This window comes from Geotrypetes seraphini, chromosome 1 (genome assembly GCF_902459505.1).
Source record: "Geotrypetes seraphini chromosome 1, aGeoSer1.1, whole genome shotgun sequence".
NCBI lineage: Eukaryota > Metazoa > Chordata > Amphibia > Gymnophiona > Dermophiidae > Geotrypetes > Geotrypetes seraphini.
In genome coordinates this window covers 120186364-120213611 of record NC_047084.1, presented here as the reverse complement: position 1 = coordinate 120213611, position 27248 = coordinate 120186364, and the positions used below count along the sequence as shown (strand labels likewise).

Here is a 27248-nt window from a genome sequence, read left to right as displayed (position 1 = left end):
CCGTGCCAGGGCACTGCCATGGGGGCTAAGATGGCACCCTCTGTGGCGTGCCTATACGTATCTAGATTTGAAGAAACCTTCTTATACATTTCTGATTTTTGGAAGGACTTTTTAATTTGGAAACGGTATATTGATGACATCTTCACTGTATGGACAGGTCCCTCTGCAGATTTACAGATATTTCTAGCCTGGCTGAATTCATGTGATAGTAATTTACAATTTGTTATGCACACAGATTCACAACAGGTATCTTTTTTAGATATTCAAATTTGTTTATATCATGGACATTTTTCTACCACCATTTTTCGCAAGTCTACTGATAGGAACAATTTACTAGAATACAGTAGTTTCCACCCCAGACATTTAAGAAACAACATTCCAGTGGGACAATTTTTACGTCTCCGAAGACTCTGCACCACGGTCCAGGAATATATTATAAAAGCTGGTGAAATGAAACTCAGATTTCAGCAAAGGGGGTACCCTCACTCAGTGATACAGAAAGCATATAAGCGAGCTTTATATGCAAATAGAACTTTATTACTGTCTTCACCATCAAAATCAGATGAGAACTCTCTAGTATGTGTCCTCCCTTATTCAGTTCGGGCGTTTGATATTAAACATATCATTAAACAACACTGGGGAATTATGCAATTTCATGAGGCATTCCAACAGGTGCCCAGATTCGCGTTCTCCAAACAGCGCAACCTGAAGCAGCATTTGGTCCATTCCCAGTTCATTAAACAACCACGGACACAAACATCAGGTCAACATTCTCAGTGTGGTCATTGCAAAATATGCAAACATTGTGTCACTTTACAACAAATGTCTACCTGTCTAAGTCATCTTAGTCATATCAAGTGCCCTGCTACTAATTGTGACTCTCGACAAGTAATGTACATCATTCAATGCCCATGTCGGTTGTTTTATGTAGGGTGCACTACCCGAAGTATCAAAACCCGGATTGGAGAACACATCAGCAGGATTCGCACAGGAGTGAAAGAGGCCCCCCTAGTACAGCATTGGTTGGATGCACCCACGGACCTCCTCTTTTCTATTCTCAATGTCATTGTTCCTACTAGAGGAGGAGATGTTGCAAGGATGCTTTGGAAACAAGAACAGAAGTGGATTTTTATTCTCAACACCTTGCACCCACATGGACTGAACAGTGAGATGGAGTGGATTGCGTTTCTATGACTTTCAATATTATTTTGTTCCTTGGCCAGGTGGCAACATTGCAGATCATTGTATTATTTTTGTTTTATTATTTATTTTTTTACAGCATTTTACAGTTTTCCTGCTTTACAGCTTTTCTTTACAGTTTTGACTATTGCATCAGCCACTTGATGATGTCATCAAACCCCTCCCCCTTCTCTCTATTTAAATCGGGAGTGTACTGCTGTGTCCTTTCTGGCAGTTTGAATACACTTTGGTGTGAGAGCTTTTCAGTTTTGGTATGTATTTTGTGCATTCCCTCCTCTAGTTTAGCCTTAAAAAGTAATACTTTTCATTGAGGTGTGGTTATGGATTTTTACTCACACCCGATGTTGTAAATGACTTTTGTATTGCAGAAATGTTGTCGTATCACTAACTTTAATATAACTGAAGTTTAAAAGACTACAGCCAGTTTTCCAGCAATCGTGAGTGGGTCTCCTGACGAAGGACACGAAACGGGGCCGCGTCGGGACCCCAAACCCCTCATTGAGCTAAGTTATGATTCTATTAATCATGCATAAGTGATGTTCTGACAAGTATAAAACAAGTATAAGAAGAAAGGAGAAAATCCTATACTTTATATCATTTCAAGGACTGTAACAATCTTTATTAACCAACATCCTGGCTTGAAGTGTGATCTCTACAGAAACAGTTGCAATGACTGGGAGGTAAACTCTGTTCCCATTCTAGGGGGGTGCGTTCCCCCCTTGTTGAGTTTCACATTTCTGAGCAACTTAAAACATATTGATTACACTTCATAGACAGGTTTGTGTTGAATGCGAAGTCAGTTCATATATTATTTATTTATTTACAGCATTTCCAGCAGGAGGCGTTATAGGCTGTTTGTGAGAATTCAGAATTTCTGCATTCTCAGCTTTTCCCAGGAGATGGTGCTGTTGGGAATGGTAAAGGAGCAGACTGAAAGAAACAGTGCAAGGGTTGTCCCTCATCCCTACAGGAATTCAATTTCCCCATCCCATCCCCATGAGTTTTGTCGCTGTCTGACCCTGTCCCATTCCTGTAAGCTCTGCCTTAACTCCACAAGCCTCGAACACTTATGATTTTAAAGCGTTTGAGGCTTGTGCGGATGAGGACGGAGCTTGCAGGGACAGGAAAAGAACTCATGGGATGGAAAGGGAAAATGAGTTCCCATGGGGACGGGGAAAAATTTGTCCCCATATCATTCTCTATTCTGATGAGAGGATATTTTACACATAGGATATGTTTGTACTCTGTTTCTGGGGATGTTCTTAAGCTTCCTTTGTTTTAATCCTGCTTCATAGTGAATAAGCTACTGTGGCCCACGAAGGTCACAACCATTTTAATTTCTCATTTTCAGATGTGGTTAACCAGAGGCAGTGGAATGGGGTGCTCCTGGCATCTATTACTCTTCCCTCAGCTGGAGAGGTCATAGTTCAGATGAAAAGGTATTGGAATGGCAGTTTGAATGCTGATCGTTTGGTCCTAATCAATCCCAAATGCCTCATTCTCTAACGAGCTGTTTCTATTCCACTCTGGCTTTCTTTGGAGCAGTTTTGAGAATCCGAGCACGGTTCCTTGAGACTGACAGAAAAACTGGGACTGAGTCCTGTGCATTCAAGGGCCCTGTGGTCTGACAGGAAAGGTGTTAGGACAACTGTACTGTCTCCCCATCCCCCCCATCCACAATAGTAGTCCAAGGCTGGGAGAATGAGGGGAGCCCTAGAAGTGATCTTCCCTCTCACATCATTCTCTCTGAGCTTTATAGAAAGAGAAAATGTCCTAGCCAGTCTGCCCATCCATACTATCTGTTATGCCTAGCTGAATGGGGATGGGGGCCTTTGAGCGCCTGCTGCTCCTGAAGAACATAAGAATTGCCGCTGCTGGATCAGACCAGTGGTCCGCTCATGCGGCGGCCCCTAGGTCAGGACCAGTGCTCCAAATGGGTCCAGTCTCACCAGTTTAGCATGAACGTGTCCAACTTTGTCACCTGTATAGTGTTTCCCCTTTAACAGCCTCTGGAAGAGTGCTCCAGTTTCCAGCACTCTCTGGGTGAAGAAGAACTTCCTTATGTTTGTACGGAATCTATCCCCTTTCAACTTTAGAGAGTGCCTTCTCGTTCTCTCGACCTTGGAGAGGGTGAACAACCTGTCTTTATCTACTAAGTTTCCAAGTTTCCAAATTTATTATAAGATTTGATTAATCGCCTATTCCAAATTCTAAGCAATGTACAGCCTATTCCCTTCATTATTTTTAATGTTTCGATCCTGTCCCGTTGCAGTCTCCTCTTTTCTGAGGGAAGCCATAAAGGGTTTAACTCTTGCAGGTAGCTGTATTTTAAAACAGGAGATACCATACAGAACCCCCAGGTTGTAATTACCTAAACACCCCAGCAGATGGCACTGTTTATTAAGCAAAGATACCATGGACGCCTTTACAAATTGGTAATAGCTAGATGTCCTGAGAGTAATACAGATTAAAACCAGCTTCAGCTCTTTGATTTAGAAGAAAATTATGTCTAAGTGCTCCACAGGTTTTCATTCTGTTGGTGTACTCTTTATAGAAGCCCAGCCAACACTGCTAGACAAGGTGCCTCTCTCTCCCTCCCCTGTCTCATATGGTCTAGAATCTTTCCCTCCCTCTCCATCCATTGCAATACAACTCCTTCATGCTCCCCCCATGTGGTTCATCCCAACATATATACTGTGGAGGAAAGGTGGGACAGAGGAGATATGATAGAGACGTTTAAATAGCTATGTGAAATAAATGCGCACGAGTTGAGCCTCTTTCATTTGAAAAAAAAAACTGCAATGAGGGCATAGGAAGAACTTAAGAGGTGAAAGGCTCCGGAGTAATCTAAGGAAATACTTTTTTACAGAAAGGGTGGTAGATGCGTGGAATAGTCTCCCGGAAGAGGTGGTGGAGACAGAGACTGTGTCTGAATTCAAAAGGGCCTGTAGGCACATGGGATCTCTCGGAGAGAGAAAGAGATAATGGTTACTGTGGATGGGCAGACTAGATGGGCCATTTGACCTTTATCTGCCATCATGTTTTTATGTTTAAGGTGGCCAAACAGGTTAAAAAGGCAACAGTGAAAGCTAAAAGGATGCTAGGTTGCGTAGGAAGAGCTATGGCTAGTAGGAAAAAGGAGGTATTGATGCCTCTATATAAGACTCTGGTGAGACCTCATTTAGAATATTGTGTACAATTCTGGAGGCCAAACCTTCAAAAAGATATAAAAAGGATGGAGTTGGTCCAGAGGAAGGCTACTACAATGGTGTGTGGTCTTCATCATAAGGCGAATGGGGACAGACTTAAAGATCTCAATCTGTATACTTTGGAGGAAAGGTGGGAAAAGGGAGATATGACAGAGATGTTTAAATACCTACGTAATGTAAATGCGCATAAATTGTCTCTTTAATTTGAAAGGAAACTGCGATGAGAGAGCATAGGATGACATTAAGAGGTGATTGACTCCGGAGTAATCTAAGGAAATACTTTTTTATGGAAAGGGTGGTAGATGATGTACTGTAATTTATATATATATAAGATTATCATTTTTAATTTTTTAATTTAATAATTGTAAGTATGTTACCAAAAATTTTATTTACTTGTACATCGCCTTGAATTTTGAATAGGCGATAAATCAAAATACTTAATAAACTTGAAACTTGAAACTTGATGCGTGGAACAGTCTCCCGGAAGAGGTGGTTGAGAAGGTTTAGTTAGATCATTTGACAAATTTCTTGAATAGCCTGGTTTTCAATTCTTTCCTGAAAGTTTTGTAGTTGGGCGTTGTGGTCAGCAGATTGGAGAGGTGGTGGTCTAGTCTCGCTGCTCGGGTGCTCAGAACCAATATATGGTAAGAAAGTGACCAAACCAGGGGAGCGACCCCTGTAGGGACTTTCAAAGAGTCTATCATTGCACCATCCTCAAACGATAGAAAGGTATTTAAATTTTGATGAATGTCTTTTTGTACTATTTTTCGTCTTTTTTCCATTTAAAATGTCCAAAAAGTGAAAACTATGATCTTCAAAATAGGCCAAACTTAACTGTGAGTGTTTAGGAAGCCAACTTGCTATAGCAGGTACTGGTGGGTCCTAACACGTTTCCCCGACAGGTTGTAGCAAGTTGGCTTCCTAAACACTCACAGTTAAGTTTGGCCTATTTTGAAGATCATAGTTTTCACTTAAGCTTTGGACATTTTAAATGAAAAAAAGACGAAAAATAGTACAAAAAGACATTCACCAAAATTTAAATCCCTTTCTACCCTTTGAGGATGGTGCAATGATAGACTCTTTGAAAGTCCTTACAAGGGTCGCTGCCCTGGTTTGGTCACTTTCTTACCATATATTGGTTCTGAGCACCTTCGAGGTTTAAAGGCATTTTCATTTTGTTTTTTGTTTCCTTTTTGTTAGTTCACAGTCCTTTGGGAACTTTCTCTGTTTGAATTTCACCCAGTTGTTATATTGAGGAGAAAACTGATGCCATTTTTGGAATCAGCAGGTCAAGTAAATCCAGAAACACGTCTAACATTTGAGGCATCAAAATGCATGTTGGCCAGTGTAATCAAACCTAGTAGAGCTGCAAGCAGGTCTCTGGGGTAGCCTGGTGGTCAGTGCAGGGAACTGCAGTGAAGGGGACCCAGGACCATATGCCACTCTAACTGGTACACTTCTGGTGGATTTACGCTGCTGGGTCTAGAGTGCGTTGTCCCTTCAACTCAAGGAGGAGATTTTAAACAACTTCTGTTATGTACAGAACAGTGATGGGTATTTTTTCTACAAACCTATGCACCCATATGATTAAATAGCTGTGTTGAATGGAGAGCGTTTCTTTTTAAATTTTGCTTTTTGTTTTTGTTCTTTTTTGAATATAATCTTTTTTAAAATGATGGTAATCTGGCGCTTTTTTGAAATGTTAAGACGTCATCACGTCAACGCTGAGAGGCCATTTTACAATAGGTGGTGAAGCTGGATAATTTATGCTGTGAGCTGGGCTATTTTTTTTTTTTTTTTTTTCAAAATACAAATGGTTTATTCTTTTTCTCAGCATTTCCCTGATGAAGCCTGTTTGCGAAACAGGAAGCCCTGTTGGAAATTGTGGTGAGAGTTTACAAGCGGTGGAAATTGAATAGCCGCTTTACATTTTGCTCTGTGCGGGTTTTCCCTGCTTCTTCAGCCCAGTACTATGAAAGCTATTTTTTCAGATAAATTACATTACATTACATTACATTACATTAGTGATTTTTATTCCGCTTGTACCTTGCGGTTCAAATGTGATGTTACTTTGATATACTCATGTAATAGTTACAATAAGAATATACTCTTCCACTTATCTTGGAGCTTTTTGACCGAGGATGTCGGCCTGTCTCAAAGTCAGAATATTGAGATAGGTTTGTCTAAATGGGAAGTTGTTTTTGGCACCCCTATTAGACACTGAGGTCTTTTCTCCAATTTTGAATATTATTTCTATGTAGAATTGTTTGTAGTGCTAGGTGGATTGTTGGATGTTCTCTGTTTCTGTAACCATAAAGCTCTATGACCTCACAATGCAAGTGTTAAGAGCCTTAGCTTATAACCATAAAGCTCTTTGCACTGGCGTACTAAGGGGAGGGCAGGAGGAGGACAGATCACCATGGGTGCTGTCTCGGTGGGGGCACCAGCACCTCTCTGCCACCCATGCCCTCTCTTCTCTGTCCCTCTTTAAAATCTTTGTCAACGCGAGCAACTTTCATTCATATCAAGTGTATTCTTTTCAGAACAATAAAGACACCCCTGAGACAGGCCTCGACCTGGGGGCCGAATCAAGGAGCGTGTCAGGTCAACATAAGGACATCACGCTTACAGGACTTTTTATCCATGTGGTTCTGTATTTATTTTGAATTTATATAAATAAAAGTCCCACTCCCCACTCGCGTTTTCTTTCTTGGATTTTACGTGGGGGTTTCTGTTCCTTTTACTTTCTTCCCCACTGTTATTTTCTCTGTTTCTAATTTTTTCCATTCGGTGGAGGTGCTCTCAAGGACAGCTGCTTCTACCATGTCTATCATTTTGTATTCTCAAGACTACACATGTTATTTTAGCTGCAAAACACACCTGCAGAAAACAAGGCCCAATTGTCTTTGGTTATTTATTTCTTGGGCATCTTCCAAAGTAAAAATATGAGTGACTTTCCCTTGGAAACCAGGTCTTAAGCCTGTGGGTCCGCGATGGGGCATTTTTGATAGGATGTCTAAGTCTGACTTTGGACTTTTTGAGGAAAACATCCTAAAATTGGCTGGAGAAAATGTCCATTTTCAAACCCACAAGTTGTCTATGAACTGGCCACTCAGCCATGCCATCAGAGCAGTAGGGTACCCTAGGGGACACTGCTCTGAACTTCATACATCTCACCATAACCCCTATACATTATATGATGACCCATCCACCATTCCCCCCATAACGTACGGTACCCACTTGTCTTCCACCCCAATAGCCTTTATGCCTGCAGGTGACACCTATATGGCAGTACAATGATTTTTGGTGTGCCCACTTTCCACCAGAAGTGTACCAGTTAGGGTGGCATATGGTCCTGGGTCCCCTTCACTGCAGTTCCCTGCACTGACCACCAGGCTACCCCAGAGACCTGCTTGCAGCTCTACTAGGTTTGATTACACTGGCCAACACGCATTTTGATGCCTCAAATGTTAGATGTGCTTCTGGGTATACTTCACCTGCTGATTCCAAAAATGGCATCAGTTTTCTCCTATCAGCTCTAGATTTTGAGATACAGAACATGACCATATACCACTCTTCACTCTGCTCGCCCATTAAAAAAAATCAGGATATTTTAATGTAGTGTTTAAATAAATATCTTTTAAGCATGAAACATATTTTTAAAAATTTAAAAGAAAAGTGTACAACACCAAAACCTACTTATTTCCTACCAAAAGCACAAGTTTATGATACAAACTTTCCAGTCATTTGACACGCAAGAAGCTCCTTTTGTAAGACTTCAGAGAGTGGGATCTGCCAGGACAATCCCACATAAAAGATTCCAACAATAGTCGACCAGTCAAAGGCATACAAAGCAAAAAAATATGATGTACTATTAGCCACCCGAGCAGCGAGACTAGACCACCACCTCTCCAATCTGCTGACCACGACGCCCAACTACAAAACCTTCAGGAAAGAATTGAAAACCATGCTATTCAAGAAATTTGTCAAATGATCTTACTAAACCTTCTCGACTCTTCCCCAGATTCCAATGCATATTCTATCTATTAACCTTGTAATCTCAGTGGTAATGCCCAGGCCAATTCTTTGAACATAGTAACATAGTAAATGACGGCAGATAAAGCCTGAATGGTCCATCCAGTCTGCCCATTGAAAATACATGATTAGATTAACTTGTTTCTTCTTTGCTATTTCTGGGTCATAGACTGTAAAGTCCACCTGGCATTGTCCTAGGTTCCATCTAATCAAGCCATTGTGACATCACTGCTGAGGTTGGCTCTTAGGCATTGGTGGAATGAGGCATTATGACATCACAATCTCAGCTTTGGAATGTTGCTACTCTTTGGGTTTCTGCCAGGTAACATAGTAAATGACGGCAGATAAAGACCTGAACGGTCCATCCAGTCTGCCCATTAAAAATACATGATTAGATTAACTTGTCTCTTCTTTGCTATTTCTGGGTCATAGACTGTAAAGTCCATCTGGTCTTGTCCTAGGTCCCAAATGCTGAAGTCACTGTCCAAGCTCACTCCAGCCTATCCAACCATCCTGTTTGCAGAATATCTGGCCAGTAACATCCTCATGCTCCAAATTAGTGGAGCTCCCTGCCTTCCCCAGCGCATCCTACACCAAATCATCACCTATGGGACACAGACCGTGCAAGTCTGTCCAGTACCGGCCTTAGCTCTTTCATGTACATTCTTCGTTTTCTAATTAGAGATCCTCTATTTTTATCCCACGCTTTTTTGAATCCCATTACCGTTTTCCTCTCCACCACTTCCCTAGAACTGAAAGGTATTGGCCGGATAGAAGACACCAATATAATGTAATCATGTGCGCATCCCATCTTCCTTGGTAATTGGCTCCCATTGTTGTTATGTCTTGGTGAAGGGGTAGAAAACGAAAGCACAACCTTCTTATCGAATTAGTGGGATTTATTAATTGTCTCTATGAAGATATTCACCTCAGGCGGGTGAACTTGGAACTAGGCAAATTAAATCCTAGTAATTACAATGATATGGAACAGTGTTATAAGAACATAAGAGCAGCCATACTGGGTTAGAAATACAGACACTGAATTCCTGGGTCAAAAGGTGCAAATATTTCCTGACCTGGGCAGAGCCACTCAACTCAGAAGAAAGGCCTTTTGGGCTTGTAAATCTGAACTGTTGGCTCTCAGAAGGACATTTTTCCTTCCGTTTCCATGTAAATGTTTATTCAAATTAGATTGTAAAGATTGTAGGTAGGGTTACTAGATTTTTTTAAGTAAAAATAACAGAGGACACGGGCCCTGCCCTGTTCCGTCCTCTGCCCCGCCTCCACACAAACCTTTGCCATCTTCCCTGAGCCTGGGGCTGCATCTGGAGGGCCTTGAGCATGCACAAAAACGATGTATGCTCGGAGGATCCCCAGACGCAGCCCCGAGCTCAGGCTTTCCAAAACCTGGACAAATTGCCGGGTTTTGGAAATCCGTCTGGGCACCCAGACCGTCCTCTAAAAAGAGGACATGTCTTGGTTTTCTAGAATTTCTTACTTAATAGGGAGATAAAACTTAGTATTCTGTGACAAGAATTACTCTGTAATATTGTGCTCACAGCTATAATTTATGTTAATAATAATGCTTTCCTTATATTATTTAGAATATTATTGTGAAGTGCTCAGACCAAGTAACCCAAAATATAGTGAAGTCACTACAATGAGGTTAACAAGGGGACCATCATCGCCTTCACCTGTCCCCTGCCCTCCCTAGATGACCATAAACACTTTCAGATCAGTATAATTTAATGTACTTATCTGAATAGGAGGGTAGTTGGTTTCGTTAATACTCATTGGTGACTGTGTGCTGATAAAACTCGTGTGCTCCGTTAAAATTCTAGAACTGTTCATTCATTCTTCCAATCCCGTCCCCCCGACTCGAGTTTCACCTCTTCATCAGGGAGGGACACTGATGGTGGCTCACTGAGACCAGACTCATTCAAAGCAAACGAGCCTTGGTTTTCTAGAAGCAAGGAAACACCTACTTCCTATTATGGCATCCACTCCATCTCAATTGATTGTGGGGGCTGCAAGATCTGACCATATTACACCAATCTTGGTTAATCTTCATTGGTTGCCTGTATCTGCTCGAAAAGAGTTTAAGTGTTTTGTTTGATTTATAAGCTGAGATATACTAAGCAGCCGGTAGTGATGAGCAATCTTTTAAACCAATATCAGCCAACTCAAACATTACGCTCTGATGATCATCTTTGTTTGGAGGTTCCATCCTTGAAGCTGGTGAGATTAGGGTGTCTTTATCATTCGATGATTACAGACCAAGGTGCTCTGTGGTGGAACACCCTGCCGCTTGAAGTAAAGAGGGCCTCATCTTTAATAGGCTTCAGGAAATTGAGTACTTGCAAATGGGAAGAAAGAGGTTAACCCAATGCTGATGATTATAGTTTTAATACGAGAACATAAGAATAGCCATACTGGGTCAGACCAATGGTCCATCAAGCCCGTTCTCATGGTGGCAAATCCAGGTCACTAGTACCTGGCCAAAACCCAAGGTGTAGCAACATTCCATGCTACCGATACAGGGCAAGCAGTGGCTTCCCCCAATCTTTCTCAATAACAGCCTAAGGACTTTTCTTACAGGAACTTGTCCAAACCTTTCTTAAAACCAGCTATGCTATCAGCTCTTACCACATCCTCTGGCAACGCATTCCAGAGCTTACCTATTCTACGAGTGAAAAAACATTTCCTCCTATTGGTTTGAAAAGTATTTCCCTGTAACTTCATCGAGTGTCCCCTAGTCTTTGTAATTTTTGATGGAGTGAAAAATCGATCCACTTGTACCCGTTCTACTCCACTCAGGATTTTGTAGACTTCAATCCTATCTCCCCTCAGCTGTCTCTTTTCCAAGCTGAAGAACCCTCACCGTTTTAGTCTTTCCTCATACGAGAGGAGTTCCATCCTCTTTACCATCTTGGTCGCTGTTTGAACCTTTTCTAGCGCCACTATATCTTTCTTGAGCTAAGGAGACCAAAATTGAATGCAATACTCCAGATGAGGTCGCACCATGGAGCAATACAGGGGCATTATGACATTATTGGTCTTATTAACCATCCCTTTTTTAATAATTCCCAGCATCCTGTTTGCTTTCTTGGCCAAGGCCGCACATTGGATGCAAGGTATCATTGTATTGTCTACGATGATACCCAGATCCTTTTCTTGGGCGCGCCGCTAACCCTCAAGGTGGACCCTACCATCCAGTAACTATGATTTGTTATTCTTCCCAACTATGCATCACTTTGCGTCTGTCCACATTGGGAAGAATAACCCGAATCACAATTACCGCAGCTAGATTCCACCTTGGGTGTTAGCGCCCAACAAAAGGATCTGGGTGATTAAGTTTATTTCTTATTAGATAGCGTTTTGTTTGTCTATTAAGTTATTGTTTATTGTGAAGCAAATGGTTTTAAATTGAGTGTTCTTTTGTAACTGGCTCAGAACGGCAGCATGTGTTTAGATTGGAAGCTCTTTGGAGCAGGGACTGTCTGTACAGCACTGCGCACGTCAGGTAGCGCTATAGAAATAATTCATAATGGTAGTAGTAGTGGGTAAGAAATTTTTTTAAATAAATAAAACTGAAATGAGTAGCCGGTTCTGCTATTCAGAAGTTTCCTGGGGAGTTTTTTTCCCCCTAGTTGTTTTGCCTCCTGCTAACTCGTATTTCTCATGATTTCTCCTTTTATGTTTGTCTGATGAAGCTCCGGGTTATAACTAGTTTTCCTTTGGATAAAATTACTTGTGAACATTTATTTTTGCAGGTTCCAAATGCAGCTCTTGATTGTCTAAAATGCACACATTTGTATTAAAAACCCAGTTGCCTATTCCTGAACGCTGAAGGTTGCACTCTCTTTCCAGGAGGAGGCCCCTGAGTTCCACACGTGCCATGACCGTCTGCGCTGGAATGCTCTAACCTCCAGCCTAAGAATAAATCTGAGCCATCCCCTGTGCAGCCGGAGGCCTGGGCCTAGGGGGCTGGACGGTTCCACAGGAGACACACAGCTGGCCTTTCAGCCCCGTCTGGGCTCCCACACAAAGCCCTATCTTTGCTTGTTGTTATAAATAGCCCCACTCGTGTGTGGAGGAAGTGGAGGCCAGAGCCGGCTGGATGCAGTCTCTTCTCAAGCAACATTCACCTAAAAATACATGCCTTTGCCTGCTACCAGGTCTCCTGGTTTCCCTTCTCCATGCCTCAAGCCCATGTTTTCACAGGCACTTTGCCAGACTCAGGTTCCTGGCTGCAACCATATCAGCTCAGCTGGTGCATATCTGTCCAAGTCTGAGAACATATCTCTTCACAAATAGAAAGAATAAGAAAAGTCAGTTTTTTCTGGCCAGTCTAGTTGCCGGCACAAGTCAAAAAATAGCAGTGTAAAGCCAGTATTTAGCAAAGCCAACCATAATAGACTGGGCACCCCACTGCCCTCCAACCCAGCCAGCAGTTCCCCTTAACTGTATCCCTGACATCCTGTTTGGAGCAAGGACTGTCTCCTTCATGACTCTGTACAGCGCTGTGTACGTCTGGTAGCGCTATAGAAATAATTCATAGTAGTAGTGTGAAGAGTTTCAGTCTTTGGGAAGCAGAGCTGAGATTGTGATGTCATAGTGCCTCAGTCCACCAATAAGAGCCAACCTCATCAATGATGTCACAATGGCTTGATTGTCCTGTACTCCCCTCTGCCCTCCAGATGAACCCTTCCCCTTAACTGTATCCATGACATCCTATTTGTCTGTCTTGTCTGTTTAGATTGTAAGCTCTTTGGAGCAGGGACTGTCTTCTTTGTGACTCTGTACAGCTCTGTGTACGTCTGGTAACGCTATAGAAATAATTAATTGTGGTAATAGTAGTAGCTTAACGATTAGACAGTCTAGGGAGCTGCCCAGGAAAGCAGCTGCAGTCAAAGCAAAGTAACAGGCCCTAACAGCTAGGCCAGTGCAAAGAACCATTAACATGTACCTTTTCCTTGTACTTAGAGGGAGGGTGAATGACCTACGGAAATGATTTTACACGTATGTGTCTATACGAGGGTAGTTTGAAAAGTCTGGTAAAAAAGAAAGTGAATCAATGTTGCCTAGATTTTCAAAACGGTGTCCAAATGTCGCCAAAGTTAACTATTTTATTTTGCCATTAACGGTACGGTAACTGACCGCACTGTTAAAAACCAATTAAAAACTAATTAAGAAAAAAAAGTAGGTGCCATGAGGCAGTTACAAAAAAAAAAGGCGTCTTAATCATGTCTACGCAGAGGTTTACCGTCACCAAATGTCATAAGAGGCCTGGCTGTGGGCAGGGTTGACTTTCGATTGTACGTCAACACTAGGTGCCAGAAACGTAGGCCTGTAAGACCCTGGCCTTAATTTCCGGCTCCAATCTTCAACGCAGACCGCGATTCTCAAAATGACGCTATAGTCTGGGTGATATGCGACTGGTGCCGATTTTGCAGGTGCCAGCCACTTCCAGGGCCTTAATGCAGCAAGTGTCCAGTTTTTTCATAAGCCATTTTTCCTACGACATGGAAAAAACTAGACACTTACTAGACTAAATGTTTAGGCCGCAATGAACATAGTAACATAGTAAATGACGGCAGATAAAGACCCGCTTGGTCCATGCAGTCTGCCCAACCGCACATGTTCTAGAAATGAATGATTTAATTGAAATGGTCCTTTTTCTTAGATATTTCTGGGCCAGAAACCCAGAGCCCTGCCCGGTCGTGTGCTTAGGTTCTACCTGTTTCCCCGAAAATAAGACCTATCCTGGAAATAAGCCCTAGTTAAGATTGACCCCCCCCCCTTAAATGTCCATGACACCCCCTGACTCCATCCTTGACACTAGTGCTGCCTGATTGGCTGAAAAAATTGCTTTCGTCAATTCAGCAATCCCCACCTCTGCTGCTTTAGAAAGCCTCGGAGCGGAGGTATATCAGTTGGTGGGGTTCTGCTGCACAAAGGGATGGATGGGATAGGAGGAAAGTTGCTGCACATGGGTGGGGGGAGGAGGGAGAAAGGAAAGAGGAAGAATTGGGGTGGAGACATGAAAAAGATTAGCCATCCCCCCAAGTAAGTCCTAGTGCGTTTCTTGGACCCAAAATTAATATAAGACACTGTCTTATTTTCGGGGAAACACGGTATGTACTGGAGTCTCCGTCAAGGCTCTCTCCTGCCCATCTTAACCATCCCAGCCTGTCCTCAACTGAATGTCCATTAATGGGACATAGGCTGCCCAGTAAGGGCCTTAGTTCCTATGGGTAGAAATAGAATTCCATCAGTGTAACAAACTGACCCTTTTCCTCTTCACAAGTTTATGATTTTCTTAAATAACCTCTGCTTTGCATGTCCTAATCACAGAGAGATGTTTATTTTCTGCAACACGATGTACGCTTGAACTCCCCCAATGTTTAGGATCGTGGAACCTCTGCTGGAAGTCTGTTCCAAACATCCACCACACTCTCAGTGAAATTGTGTCTCTTCAACCACTTTTCAGTTTCATACAATGACCTCGTGTTCTTGAACTTTCTGTTCTGGAACTGATTTGGATTAAGCCTGGGGCTACAGCATCTGTTTTATGTCCCTGAGCAATTACAATTGTATTTACCACCTCTCCCTTCCTCATGTCCAGCAGTACCTCTTCTCTCTTCCCTTCCCCTCCTCCCCTGTTCAGCAGTACCTCTTTTCCCTTCCCCTCCCCTCCCCTCCTCTCCTGTCCAGCAGTACCTCTTTTCCCTTTCCCTCCTCCCTTGTCCAGTGGTACCTCTTCTCTCTTCCCTTCCCCTCCTCCCTTGTCCAGCGGTACCTCTTCTCCCTTCCCTTCCCCTCCTCCCCTGTCCAGCGGTACCTCTTCTCCACTGTCCAGCAGCACCTCTTCCTCTCCCTTCCCTTTCTCTCTTTCCTGATCCAACGGTACCTCTCCTTTCCCCATGTCCAGCAGTACCTCTCCTCCCTTCCCTTCCCCTCCTCCCCTGTCCAGCAGCACCTCCCCCTTCCCCATGTCCAGCAGTACTTCTCCTCCCTTCCCTTTCCCTCCTCCCCTGTCTAGCAGCACCTCTCCCTTCCCTTCCCCTCCTCCCCTATCCAGTGGTACCTCTTCTCCCTTCCCTTCCCCTCCTCCCCTATACAGTGGTACCTCTTCTCCCATGTCTAGCAGCATCTCTCCCTCTCCCTTCCCTTTCCATCCTCCCTGGTCCAGCAGCACCTCTCCCTTCCCTATGTCCAGCGGTACCTCTCCTCCCTTCCCTTTTCCTCCTCCCCTGTCCAGCGGCACCTCTCCCTTCCCCATGTCCAGCAGTACCTCTCCTCCCTTCCCTTCCCCTCCTCCCCTGTCCAGCAGCACCTCCCCCTTCCCCATGTCCAGCGGCACCTCTCCCTTCCCCATGTCCAGCAGTACTTCTCCTCCCTTCCCTTTCCCTCCTCCCTGGTCCAGCAGTACCTCTCTCTTCCCTATGTCCAGCAGTACCTATCCTCCCCCTAGCAGCAGCTTACTGTGTGCTTTTAACCACTAGCATTAGTTTAGCCGCAACACGAGCACATTATGGTTATTGATGCATGCCTATGATGTGCCACAAAAAGGCATACCTATGATTGATGTTTGTGTGTAGCTATGACGTAGCTTTTCCTGGTGCATGTGCACATTTGTGCCTCTATCCCTGAACTATTCTGTGCACATGTTGGTCACTTTCTCCTATGACTGATTGGAGGGGATTACCACGAACCTCATTTGCATGCAAAGTTGTTTGAACATTGCTTATCGTTTTCAAGTTGGGAGATTTATCGTCACTACAGTGGCCCTCAGGATTTTATGTTCAAACAATTTTTATTGATGACAACCAATAAGTTCATTAGAATAAACTGTAAAACAGGCATCATAGGCAACAAACCAAATGCCTCCAAAGTGCCAAAAGTCCAGGAACTATAGCCATCAAACGCACAAACGCCCCTTCCCCCGTTGATCCCCAGCTACCAATACAAACAACCCACTTCTTCACATCATCCCCATACAAGCTGTCAAAGGCCTAGGCTTGTAAAGTCCACAAAGTCAATGAGAGCAGTAGATGTAGGTGGATTTGGGAGATAGGCATCCATTAAAAAACACCATTACATAACTCATACATACTCCTATTGGGGGTTAACAACTCTTAGTAACCCCCCTAAGTACTGAATCAGAAAAAGATACTACCCTCCAAAAGAAAGCCCCAACCCCCTCCCTACAAATCCCCCCCCCCTATTCCCCAGAGCTGTGGTGAAACATATATAACCAGCCTTCAGCTCTCACACATCCACGTTATTTAGACTCAGGCTCCTAGCCCCATGAGGCAATGATCGTAAGGAAGGTTCCCAGGTCTGCATGAACCTCCCCCGTCTCATAAGTCATCAGTAAATGAAATTGACTTCTCCAGTGCCAAAAATCCAGCAGAGAATCCTTCAGCCAATACTGCAGGAGACATGTATGCCCCACTATAAAAGCCTTATAAAATAAGGAGCATCACCCCACACCATATACTCGACAACTTCCCGCTTGACTAAAAAGAACCCCCCTAGGGCAGGGGTAGACAGGTTTTCAGGATCTCCACAATGACTATGTATGAGATGGATTTGCATGCACTGCCTTCTTGAGATGCAAATCTATCTCATGCATATTTATTGTGGATATCCTGAAAACCTGACCTGGCTCCAGCTCTTGAGGACCGGAATTGCCTACTCCTGTCCTAGGGGAATCACTCACTCCCACCCCACATAGCCTTCCCAAATAAGACAATATATACACTGGAACCTTGGTTTACGAGCATAATTTGTTCCAGAAGTATGCTCGTAAACCAAATTGCTTGTATATCAAAGCGAGTTTCCCCATAGGAAGTAAGGGAAACTCGCTTTGATCCGTTCCACCTCCTCCCCCTCCCCCCCTTGAGGCCACCGATGCTGCTCCATACCACCCTCCCGCGATCTGGCATCCCCCCTGCGAACCGGCATCCTCTCCCTCCCCTGTGATTCTACATCCCCCCCAAGCACCAAAATGAAATCCCTTACCCAGATTGGGCACCGGCATCAAGACCAACGCATAGGACATGCCGGTGCCGGTGCCTGAAGATCCTCCCTCTTCTGGGCTGGGCGGTGCGTCAGAGATCCTCCCTCTTGCCTGTGCTGGGCTGGACTGGGCCTTGAGCATTTGCAAATGCAGAATCTCGGAGAGAGCGAGACCAGAAGGCCTTGAACATGTGCAAATGCTCAAGGCCCAGTCCAGCCCAGCACAGGCAAGAGGGAGGATCTCCGATGCACCGCCCAGCCCAGAAGAGGGAGGATCTTCGGGCACCTGCACCGGCATGTCCTATGTGTTGGTGCTGGTGCCGGTGCTCAATCGGAGTAAAGGATTTCGTTTCGGTGCTCGGGGGGGATGTAGGATCGCAGGGGGGGGGGGGGGGAACGACATGATGCCGGATCGCGGGGGATGGCGCTCGTAAATCGAGTCAAACTCCGTTTCCGAGGCGGAAGTCTGAGCGTGGTGATTGATCCCAGGAAAGTGATCCTGTGGCCTATTGGATTATATCTGGCCCCGGCCAAGAGACAATAAACTTTTCTGTCCGTAAATCCTAGTTGCAGGTCACCGACGTGAGGAGCTAGCTGGTGCCCAAGACTGTGTGTGAGTGTAGATGGATAGGAATGGCTGCTCACAAAAAATGAACCAAAGAGGCAGGCGGCTAATTCACTCCAGTAACTTTTTTATAATTAAATAACAGGCGTAAAGAAACACTTCTAATCTAATCTTCATTTTATATACTGAATCTACTCGCTAAGGAGCTCAACTCGGTTTACAGTTCGTTAAAAGATGAAACACAACAAGTAAAAACTGTGGGATAAAACCAGAAATTGGTTAGATTAGATGGATGGAAAAAGTTAGAAAAAAGTAAGTTGAATTGCTTAAAATTACTACACGACAACTAAAATCAAATTACCTTCAGTATTGTGAAAACAACCAGGTTTTTTAAACTTTTCCATTCCAAATTCTCACCAATTTAAATGTAAAAGATTTACTAATCTTCCCAGTGCATTTAATACCTTTCAGAGAACAAGGTATAAAGTGCATAGAAAACTCTCTCTGGGGCTGGTTTTCTGTAACTTTCTAAGCGCTTTGAAAATATGCCTCCAAATCCCTAGCTCTAGTCAGCAAACTGTAAACTGACCTAAACTCTTCACCCAAAGTCCCTCTGTTCTTGCTGTGCAGATCAAGTTTCTCCTCCTTTTCTCTGTTGGGGCCCAAGAAATTGTGCAGGTGGCGTGCAAAAGAGCAGATATTTGAACGCTTTGATGTAACTAATGCCACTTGCTTTCTGTGTGTAGGCGGGTTTGGAACGCTGCCTAGTGCCAGGCTCAAAGCGCCTGAGGTGCTTCAATGGAAGCCTTTGCCCTTCTGTGGCCAGGTTCCTCCTGCTTGCTCTCTGCAGCTCAAACCAGATGCTGTGTTTCTTAAGGGATTCCTCTGGGCTTTCTTTGTGGTTCTCTCCCCTGCAATACTGGTCATCCCTCTCTCTCCCCCCCCCCCCCCCCACCCCCGGAACACTTCTCATCAGGAGGAAAACGCCGGAATCCTTGCAAAGGAGCAGTTCTGGGCAGGGGGCGGAGCCTCTGGAGTGTACACAACACAGCTGGTTGCTAGGCTACCTGACATCGCTGCATCGTGCAAGATTCAGTGCATGCAGGACAGGGAGCCCCTTCCTGAGCGGCGCAGGATTTCAATACCAAGAGGGAAGAGACTCTGAAGCAGGTGAGATGGGCACAAATGGGCCCGAATGGGGTGTCAGGTTGGCACTGAGAGGGGAGGAGCCGGGTCTTAGAGAGAGAGGGGGGGGGGGGGCGAAGGATGGGGTGGCAGAGAGGGCAAAGATGGGGCACGATTCTGCTCGGCGTCACTGCAGTCATGTGGCACAGCCCATTCAAATGGTCCTGGCAGAGAAGGAGAAGGAGAAGGAGCTCTTCCTCTTCATTGCTTATCAATTTCTCCTTATTTCTGGGAATTACAGCTAAAGGGGTTTTTATTCCGAAGATCCCCTCCGTTTAGACCTTGGGCTTTCATCTCTCCCTATCCACCACAAACCTTTATTTCTATTTCCTCGTTGCTGTTTCTCTGCTTTTGTCTAATATGTTGGTCAGTGACCCTTTTCCTTTTCTTAAATAGTTTATATTCCGCATATCCTACAATTATTCAGGTACCGAAGCATCTTTCCCTAACTGTCTCGATGGGCTCCCACTCTATCTAATGTCCCTGGGGCCAGGGGGATTAAGTCACTTGCGCAGGGTCACAAGGAGCAGTGCGGTACCTCCAGAGCTGCCCTCCTCCCCCTCCCTAATTTACTGCATAGATGCCAAGTGATTTCTCCTTAGCGTCTTCACCAGACCGATTCAGAATCTGCCGACAAACACAACCCGCAGGTACTTCACTGGTTCGGTGGCACCAAACCACACAAAATCAGGCTAGATCTAACTTTTCTTTTGCAGGATTTGGTTGGCATCAGCAGCATAGCGAGGGAAGGAGGTGTGTGTGTGTGGGGGGGGGGGGGGGGGGCAGTGGCTTCCGACATCACCATACTATGTGTCCCACACTCTTCCCCGCCTCTCCCCCCAGCATACCTCTTAAGATGATCGCTGGCATTGCGCACCATCTCCAACCTCCTGCTGCCCCCCCTCACTATGCCTTTGGCTGGCATCTCAGACATGCATGTAAACAATATAGTCTTCACAGTAAATAATAGTTTAAGGTAAAACATAAGAACATAAGATTTGCCCTACTGGGACAGACCGAAGGTCCATCAAGGCCAGCATCCTGTTTCCAACAGTGGCTATAGCACCCAGGTCCCAAGTACCTACCAGTAGCTAGATCCCAAGTGGTAAAACAGATTTTATGCTGCTTATCCTAGGAACAAACAGTGGATTTCCCCAAGTCCATCTTCTCTTCTAGGAAATTGTCCGAACCTTTTTAAAACCCTGCTACACTAACTGCTTTCACCACATTCTCCGGCAACAAATTCCAGAATTTAATAACACATTGAGTAAAGAAATATTTTCTCTGGTTTGTTTTAAATCTACTACTTAGTAGCTTCAATGCATGCCCCCTAGTCCTAGAATTTTTGGAAGAGTAAACATCTACCGTTCCACTCCATTTAGTATTTTATAGACCTCTCTCTCTCTGTCTATTTTCTTTGGGCCATTCTGTCTCCAGAAGCCTCCTCTCTGCTGTGACTTCCTGTTCCCATGGAGGTGGGAAGTGCAGAGAAAGGTGGCTTCTGGGGCAGGCCGACGGCAGCAGGCTCACATCACTTGGCTGCCGGTGACCCGAAGAAAGCAGAGTTGCAGCACCGAGGAAGTAAGAGGGGAGAGACACCGGATTCTTTGTAAGATGGTCCTACCAAATCTACACAGACTCCACAATTTAAAAAAAACCTGTCCAGACACCCGGACAGTCCTCTGATAAGAGGATGTGTCCGGGTTTTCCCGGACATATGGTAACCCTACTTGTATTGCAACTTTCCCTCTGATCTGGCCTGACCCTTCTGAAAACAGAAAGTTGCAGCCCCTACTTTCACCACATTCGCCGGCAATGAATTCCAGAGTTTAATTACCCTCTCGATTTTGAATGTCTATCTGTTTATTGAGATTTATTAACTACTTTTATGAAGAAATTCACTGAAAGTGGTGTACAAACAAACATAGAAACATGACGGCAGATAAAGGCCAAATGGCCCATCCACAGCATCCACTATCTTCTCCTCTCCCTATTGGCTAAGGCTCTTTACACCTGCATTGTGAGGTCATCGAGCTTTATGGTTATAGAAACATGATGGCAGATAAAGGCCAAATGGCCCGCCCAGTCTGCCCATCTGCAGTAACCATTATTTCTTCCTCTCTCAGAGATCCCACGTGCCTATCCCAGGCCCTTTTGAATTCAGACACAGTCTCTGCTTCCACTACCCCTTCCGGAAGACTGTCCACGCATCTACCACCCTTTCCATAAAAAAGTATTTCCTCAGATTACTCCTGAGCCCATCATCTCTTAACTTCATCCTATGCCCTCTCACTCCAAAGCTTCCTTTCAAATAAAAGAGACTCGACTCATGCGCATTTACATCATGTAGGTATTTAAACATCTCTATCATATCTCCCCTCTCCTGTCTTTCCTCCAAAGTATACAGATTGAGATCTTAAAGACTGTCCCCATACGCCTTATGATGAAGACCACATACCATTGTAGTAGCCTTCCTCTGGACCGACTCCATCCTTTTTATATCTTTTTGAAGGTCTGGCCTCCAGAATTGTACACGATATTCTAAATGAGGTCTCACCAGAGTCTTATACAGGGGCATCAATACCTCCTTTATCCTATTAGCCATTCCTCTCCCTATGCACCCATGAATCCTTCCAGCTTTCGCCGTCATCTTTTCAACCTGTTTGGCCATCTTAAGCTCATCACATACTATCACTCCCAAGTCTAGCTCCTCTTTCATGCACAAAAGATCTTCATCCCCTAAACCAGTGGTTTCAAGCTCACGGCCCGGGGCCACATGCAGCCCACCAGGTACTATTTTGAGGCCCTTGGTATGTTTATCATAATCACAAAAGTAAAATAAAAAAGTTTCTTGATCGTAAGTCTCTATAGCTATAAATTACAATATTATTATTAAGACTTAGCCAAAAGGAAAGATTTATAAACTATAAAGAGTTTTACCTCATGCAAAATTGTCATTTCTTTAATAAGACATTAACTATTTTTTTTGAGGCCCTCCATGTACCTACAAATCCAAAATGTGGCCCTGCAAAGGGTTTGAGTTTGAGACAACTGCCTAAACCAGGGGTGTCCAACCTTTTTGCTTCCCTGGGCCACATTGGCCGAAAAAAATGTTTCTAGGGCCGCACAAATGCTGCAGCAAGACAGAGGAGGGAGCCGTTAAGAGGGTAAACACCCGGGGGCAGCAGAGGAAAACACTGCACCGCCCTCGACCGGGGCCGCACAAAATACTTAATGGGGCTGCATGCGGTCCTCGGGCCACAGGTTGGACACCCCTGGCCTAAACTGTATCATTCCCTTGGGTTTTGCAGCTCAAATGAATGACCTTGCCTTTCTTAGCATTAAATCTTAGCTGCCAAATTTGGAACCATTCTTCAAACTTCACCAAGTCCTTCTTCATGTTATCCGCATCATCAGGGGTGTCTACTCTATTGCAGATTATGGTATCGGCAAAGAGTCAAATCTTACCCGACAACCCTTCAGCAATATCGTTTATAAAAATGTTAAAAAGAACAGGCCCAAGAACAGAACCTTGAGGCACACCACTGGTAACATCCCTTTGCTCAGAGCGATCTCCATTGACCACTACCCTCTGTTGTCTTCCACTCAACCAGTTCCTGACCCGGCTCATCACTTTGGGGCCCATCCCGAGGGCGCTCAGTTTATTTATTAGACGCCTAGAGGCCTCTTCCCTCTTGGAAGCATCTTGCTTCAGGGCCTCCCTGAATTACATACCTGCAGGATATTTAAACTCCTCCCTGGTTTAGCCCCAGCCCTGACTCAGGAGCTGTTCTGGCAGTTTAGTGCCACCTGCTGTTAGGCAGCTGAGTGAGGAAGAGCTCATCCCTATTCCACCCACTTCCTCACAATGTGCTTTTTAAACGATCCACTTAGATTCTTCCTTTCATGTAAAATAAATCAGCATAAAACCAAACTCTGTATTCATATTAATGCTTAGTAATTATTTGCATATCCATGTGTGCATTTGGTGGGACAAGTTTAGGGTGTCTAATACTCTTACATCAGCCACAGGACTAGTATTAGCAGAATGTTTTGAAGGTCAATTCTTGCCAACTTAATGCATCTGCAGAAGTTTTTATTAATTTATTCAATTTTCTATCCCGTTCTCTCAGAAGAGTTCAGAACAGCTTATGTGGATTTATTCAGGTACTCAGATTGTGAGCCCAACAGGACAGACAGGGGAAAATGCTTATCTAACGTACCTGGGGCAATGGGGGGATTAAGTGACTTATCCAGGGTCACAGGGAGCAGCATGGGTTTGAGCCCACAACCGGGGTGCTGAGGCTGTAGCTTTAACCACTGCACCACATTCTCCCCTTTAGAGGTGCCACAGCTTATCCCTGTGTATGGATAGGAAGAAATGGATCTGCTTTTTGGGATCCTTCCAGATGCATCAGGGACAGGATGCTGGGCTTGTTCGACTTCAGTCTGTACAGTATGACATTTCTTTTAATTTTATGTAAATGGTTTGGTTGTTTGTCATGAAAATATCTTTTCTCTTGCGTTTCAGTCAAGAAGCACTGTACCATAGAGCTAGAGAAGATGGAAGCCAAGGATCGCTCCAAGTGTCTGTTAGGCAACTGGGTGGAGGAGGTGAAGCTCTTTATCCATCCTCTGAACTGATTCGGTTTCTTTTCCTGTGAGAAAGTTCTCAGACAGGGACGTCATGATCAATGTTTGTCTTGTTCTGTGATTGCAGAGAGCCACGGAAGTTCTAGATAGTCCTCCTCCATCTGCTGAGTATATCAGTGATGGCTTTTTCCATCGTCACGGACACCCTGGCCTCATTACCGTGGAACTGCTGTCCAGGATGGCTGACCTCACAACCTCACATGACGCCTTCCGTCGACCGATATGTGACAGCACTCGTCAGAAAGGTAAATCTGGAAGGTCTGAAATCCTCATCCTGCTGTGTCGGGAGCAACAATAAAAATTAATAAATAGATCAATAAAATCAGTACAATTCAAATATAAAATGAGCAACTAATTCTCAATCATAATGTTAACACCACAATTAACATGTTAATTAATCACGTGCAGTGACTTTCTGCCTCCCTCTCCCCGCACATGCTCAGTCTGGCCTCTCTCCTGACCTGGACCCGGAGCGACTGTTCAGCTCTGCTCTTCCCTTCCCCCTCCTCCCCTGCCATACTGGAACAGGCCAAAGGTCCATCAAGCCCAGTATCCTGTTTCCAATAGTGGCCAACCCAGATCCCAAGAAGTAAAATGGATTTTATGCTGCTTATCCTAGGAATAAGCAGTGGATTTCCTCAAGCCATCTCCATAATGGTCGATGAACTTTTCTTTTAGGAAACTATCCAAACCTTTAAAAAATCCCGCTAAGCTAACTGATTTCACCACATTCTCTAGCAACAAATTCCAGAGTTGAATTACACGTTGTGTGAAGAAATACCTGGTTTGTTTGAAATCTACTACTTAGTAGCTTCATCGCGTGTCCCCTAGTCCTAGTATTTTTGGAAAGAGTGAACAAGCGACTCACCTCTACCCTTTCCACGCCACCCATTATTTTATAGACCTCTATCATATCACCCTTGAGCCGTCTCTTCTCCAAGCTGAAGAGCCCCAGCCGCTTTAGCCTTTTCTCATAGAGAAGTCGTCCATCCCTTTTATCATTTTTGTCACCCTTCTCTGTACCTTTTCTAATTCCGCTATATCTTTTTTGAAATATGGCGACCAGAATTACACACAGTATTCGAGGTGCGGCCATACCATAGAGTGATACAAGGGCATTATAGCATTTTCAACTTTGTTTTCCATTCCTTTCCTGATAATTCCTAATTTGCTTTCTTAGCCGCCACTGCACATTGAGCTGAAGGTTTCAATGTATCCTCAACAACAGGGCTGCCCAAGTCCAGTCCTCGAGATCTACAGGCAGGCCAGGTTTTCAGGCTATATCTACAATGAATATGCATGAGAGAGATTTGCCTGCACTGCCTTCTTGGTATGCAAATCTCTCTCATGCATGTTCATTGTGGATAGCCCGAAAACCTGACCTGCCAATAGATCTCGAGGACCGGACTTGGGCAGCCCTGCTCAACAATGACATCTAGATCCTTTTCCTGGGCAGTGACTCCAAACATAGAACCCAGCATCACATAGCTATAGTTCGGGATAGGATTACAAGACATCCATGAAAACCTGGACGTGTCCTCTTTTTGGAGGACTGTCTGGGTTCCAAATGGACTTTCCAAAACCTGGCAGTTTGTCTGGGTTTTGGAAAGCCCTGACAAACTCCGGCCACATCTGGAGAAGAAGATGAGGCCACATCTGGGGAAGATGAGGCTTTGAGGGGGCCGGGGAAGGTCTTGAGGTGGAACTGGATAGGGTTAGAGGTAGAACAAGGCAGGGATGGTGAGGGATGGGGCGGGAGCAGTGCATCTGGGTTTGTGAGACTCCAAATATAGTAACCCTAGTTCGGGTTCCTCTTTCCCACATGCATGTTGCTCACATTAAACATCATCTGCCATTTTGTCACCCAGTCTTCCAGTCTCACAAGGTCCTCTTGCAATTTAATAACTTGGAATAACTTTGTGTGAACTGTAAATTTAATTATCTCCCCAGTTCATTGATAAATATGTTAAAAAGCAGCGGTCCCAGCACAGACCCCTGGGGAACCCCACTATTTACCCCTATTCAGTTGAGGATGGGCTGGGGAGGGTTTTGATGGCTGGGATGATGTAGATGGGCTGGAGTGAGCTGTGACAGACTCCAGTGGATGGAACCTAAACACAGGAGCCGGCAGAGCTCTGAGATTCTGGCCCAGAAATATCTACGAAAAAAGACAATTTAAATCATTAACTTATGGAGCATGTATGGTTGGGCAGACTGGATGGACCATTTGGGTCTTTATCTGCCGTCATTTACATTTAAATCTACTCTGTTGTCTGTCTTGAAGCAGTTCTTAATCCATAAAAGGACTTTAGTTTCTAATTTCCAGGTTTTCTGACATTGGATTAAGAATACTGACTTTGAACGTGATGAAAAATGCATTAGTAACGGTTCTTACCAGAGAAAATGCGAGTATAACTTTGACAGATGTCTCTGGATAGCTGTAAGTTTAAGCAGCCCTCTTAAGTTTCCACTGACAGCTACTACAAAGATGTTATGATACTGTTTAATGGCTTTTCTCAGAGCTGCCTATTAAACAAAATCATATCATTAGTTGGTGTTTATATGGAAATTACATTCACTTTCTGGAGGAACACTTGTTGATAGACTTTGCAGTCTGTTGAAAAGATTAGCTTCTAATAAAAGAACTATGACAAAGGACCTATGAACCGCAGTAATTCTAGCAGACGGCCCTTTTCCAGGTGCTGTCTATGTAGAAATAAGAGGGAACAAGTACATTGTAGATAATGGCAGTCATTTTGTGCTTTAATCTTCCCAATCCCGGCGCACAGACATCTTTGTGGCCAAAAGGCCTACTCTAGACCAGCATTTTACAAAAAGCCAGGGCAAAGAATTTAAGGCATAAACATGTCTAGGACCAGCACTGCAAGACTTACACCAGGACTTCCAACACCTTGAAATCATAAGCAAGGGCCTTCGCTGCATATCTCTCGCTTGCAATGGAGCTGACAGAGGCAGAGCTGAGAGCTGAGAGACTGCCGTTTCTGTTCACCCAGGTCTGTCATCTGTGACCAGCAGTGTACCTAGAGTATGTGCCACCAGGGGCCAATCATTGTTTAACACCCCCTCCCTATAAAAAGTGATCGGTAGAGCACCCCCTAAGAGCAGATCTCCCCCCCTCCCCCCTTCTTGGCATGCCACTGCCTGAGGAAGGGGATTTGGTCTCCAAAATTAGTCCAATGAAAAGATTACCTCATTTCCATTTTCTATTTATAAATGTTTATCAATACAGCTACAATACTACTTTATTCTAAAGCAACAAAAAAACCCATTTTTCTACCATTTATCATCTCTGGTTTCTGTTTTCCTCATCTTCTCTTCACTCTCCATTCCATCCAGCATCTGCCCTCTTTCTC

General features: G+C 44.3%; 1 protein-coding gene across 2 annotated transcripts in view; it reads left to right on the top strand.

Moving 5' to 3' along the window:
- Positions 1-2341: 2341 nt before the first annotated feature.
- The window catches only part of SPAG8 (sperm associated antigen 8), a 56470-nt gene continuing 31563 nt past the window's right edge, over positions 2342-27248 (top strand). Inside the window, exons 1-4 of one of the 2 annotated variants that reach the window (XM_033937006.1) lie at positions 2342-2639; positions 19013-19206; positions 23753-23835; positions 23942-24119. In XM_033937006.1, the coding sequence (XP_033792897.1) occupies positions 2632-2639; positions 19013-19206; positions 23753-23835; positions 23942-24119 (463 nt within the window). In that variant the 5' untranslated portion in view covers positions 2342-2631. The remainder of the gene's footprint in view (positions 2640-19012; positions 19207-23752; positions 23836-23941; positions 24120-27248) is intronic. The other variant, XM_033937015.1, reaches the window with a different exon arrangement.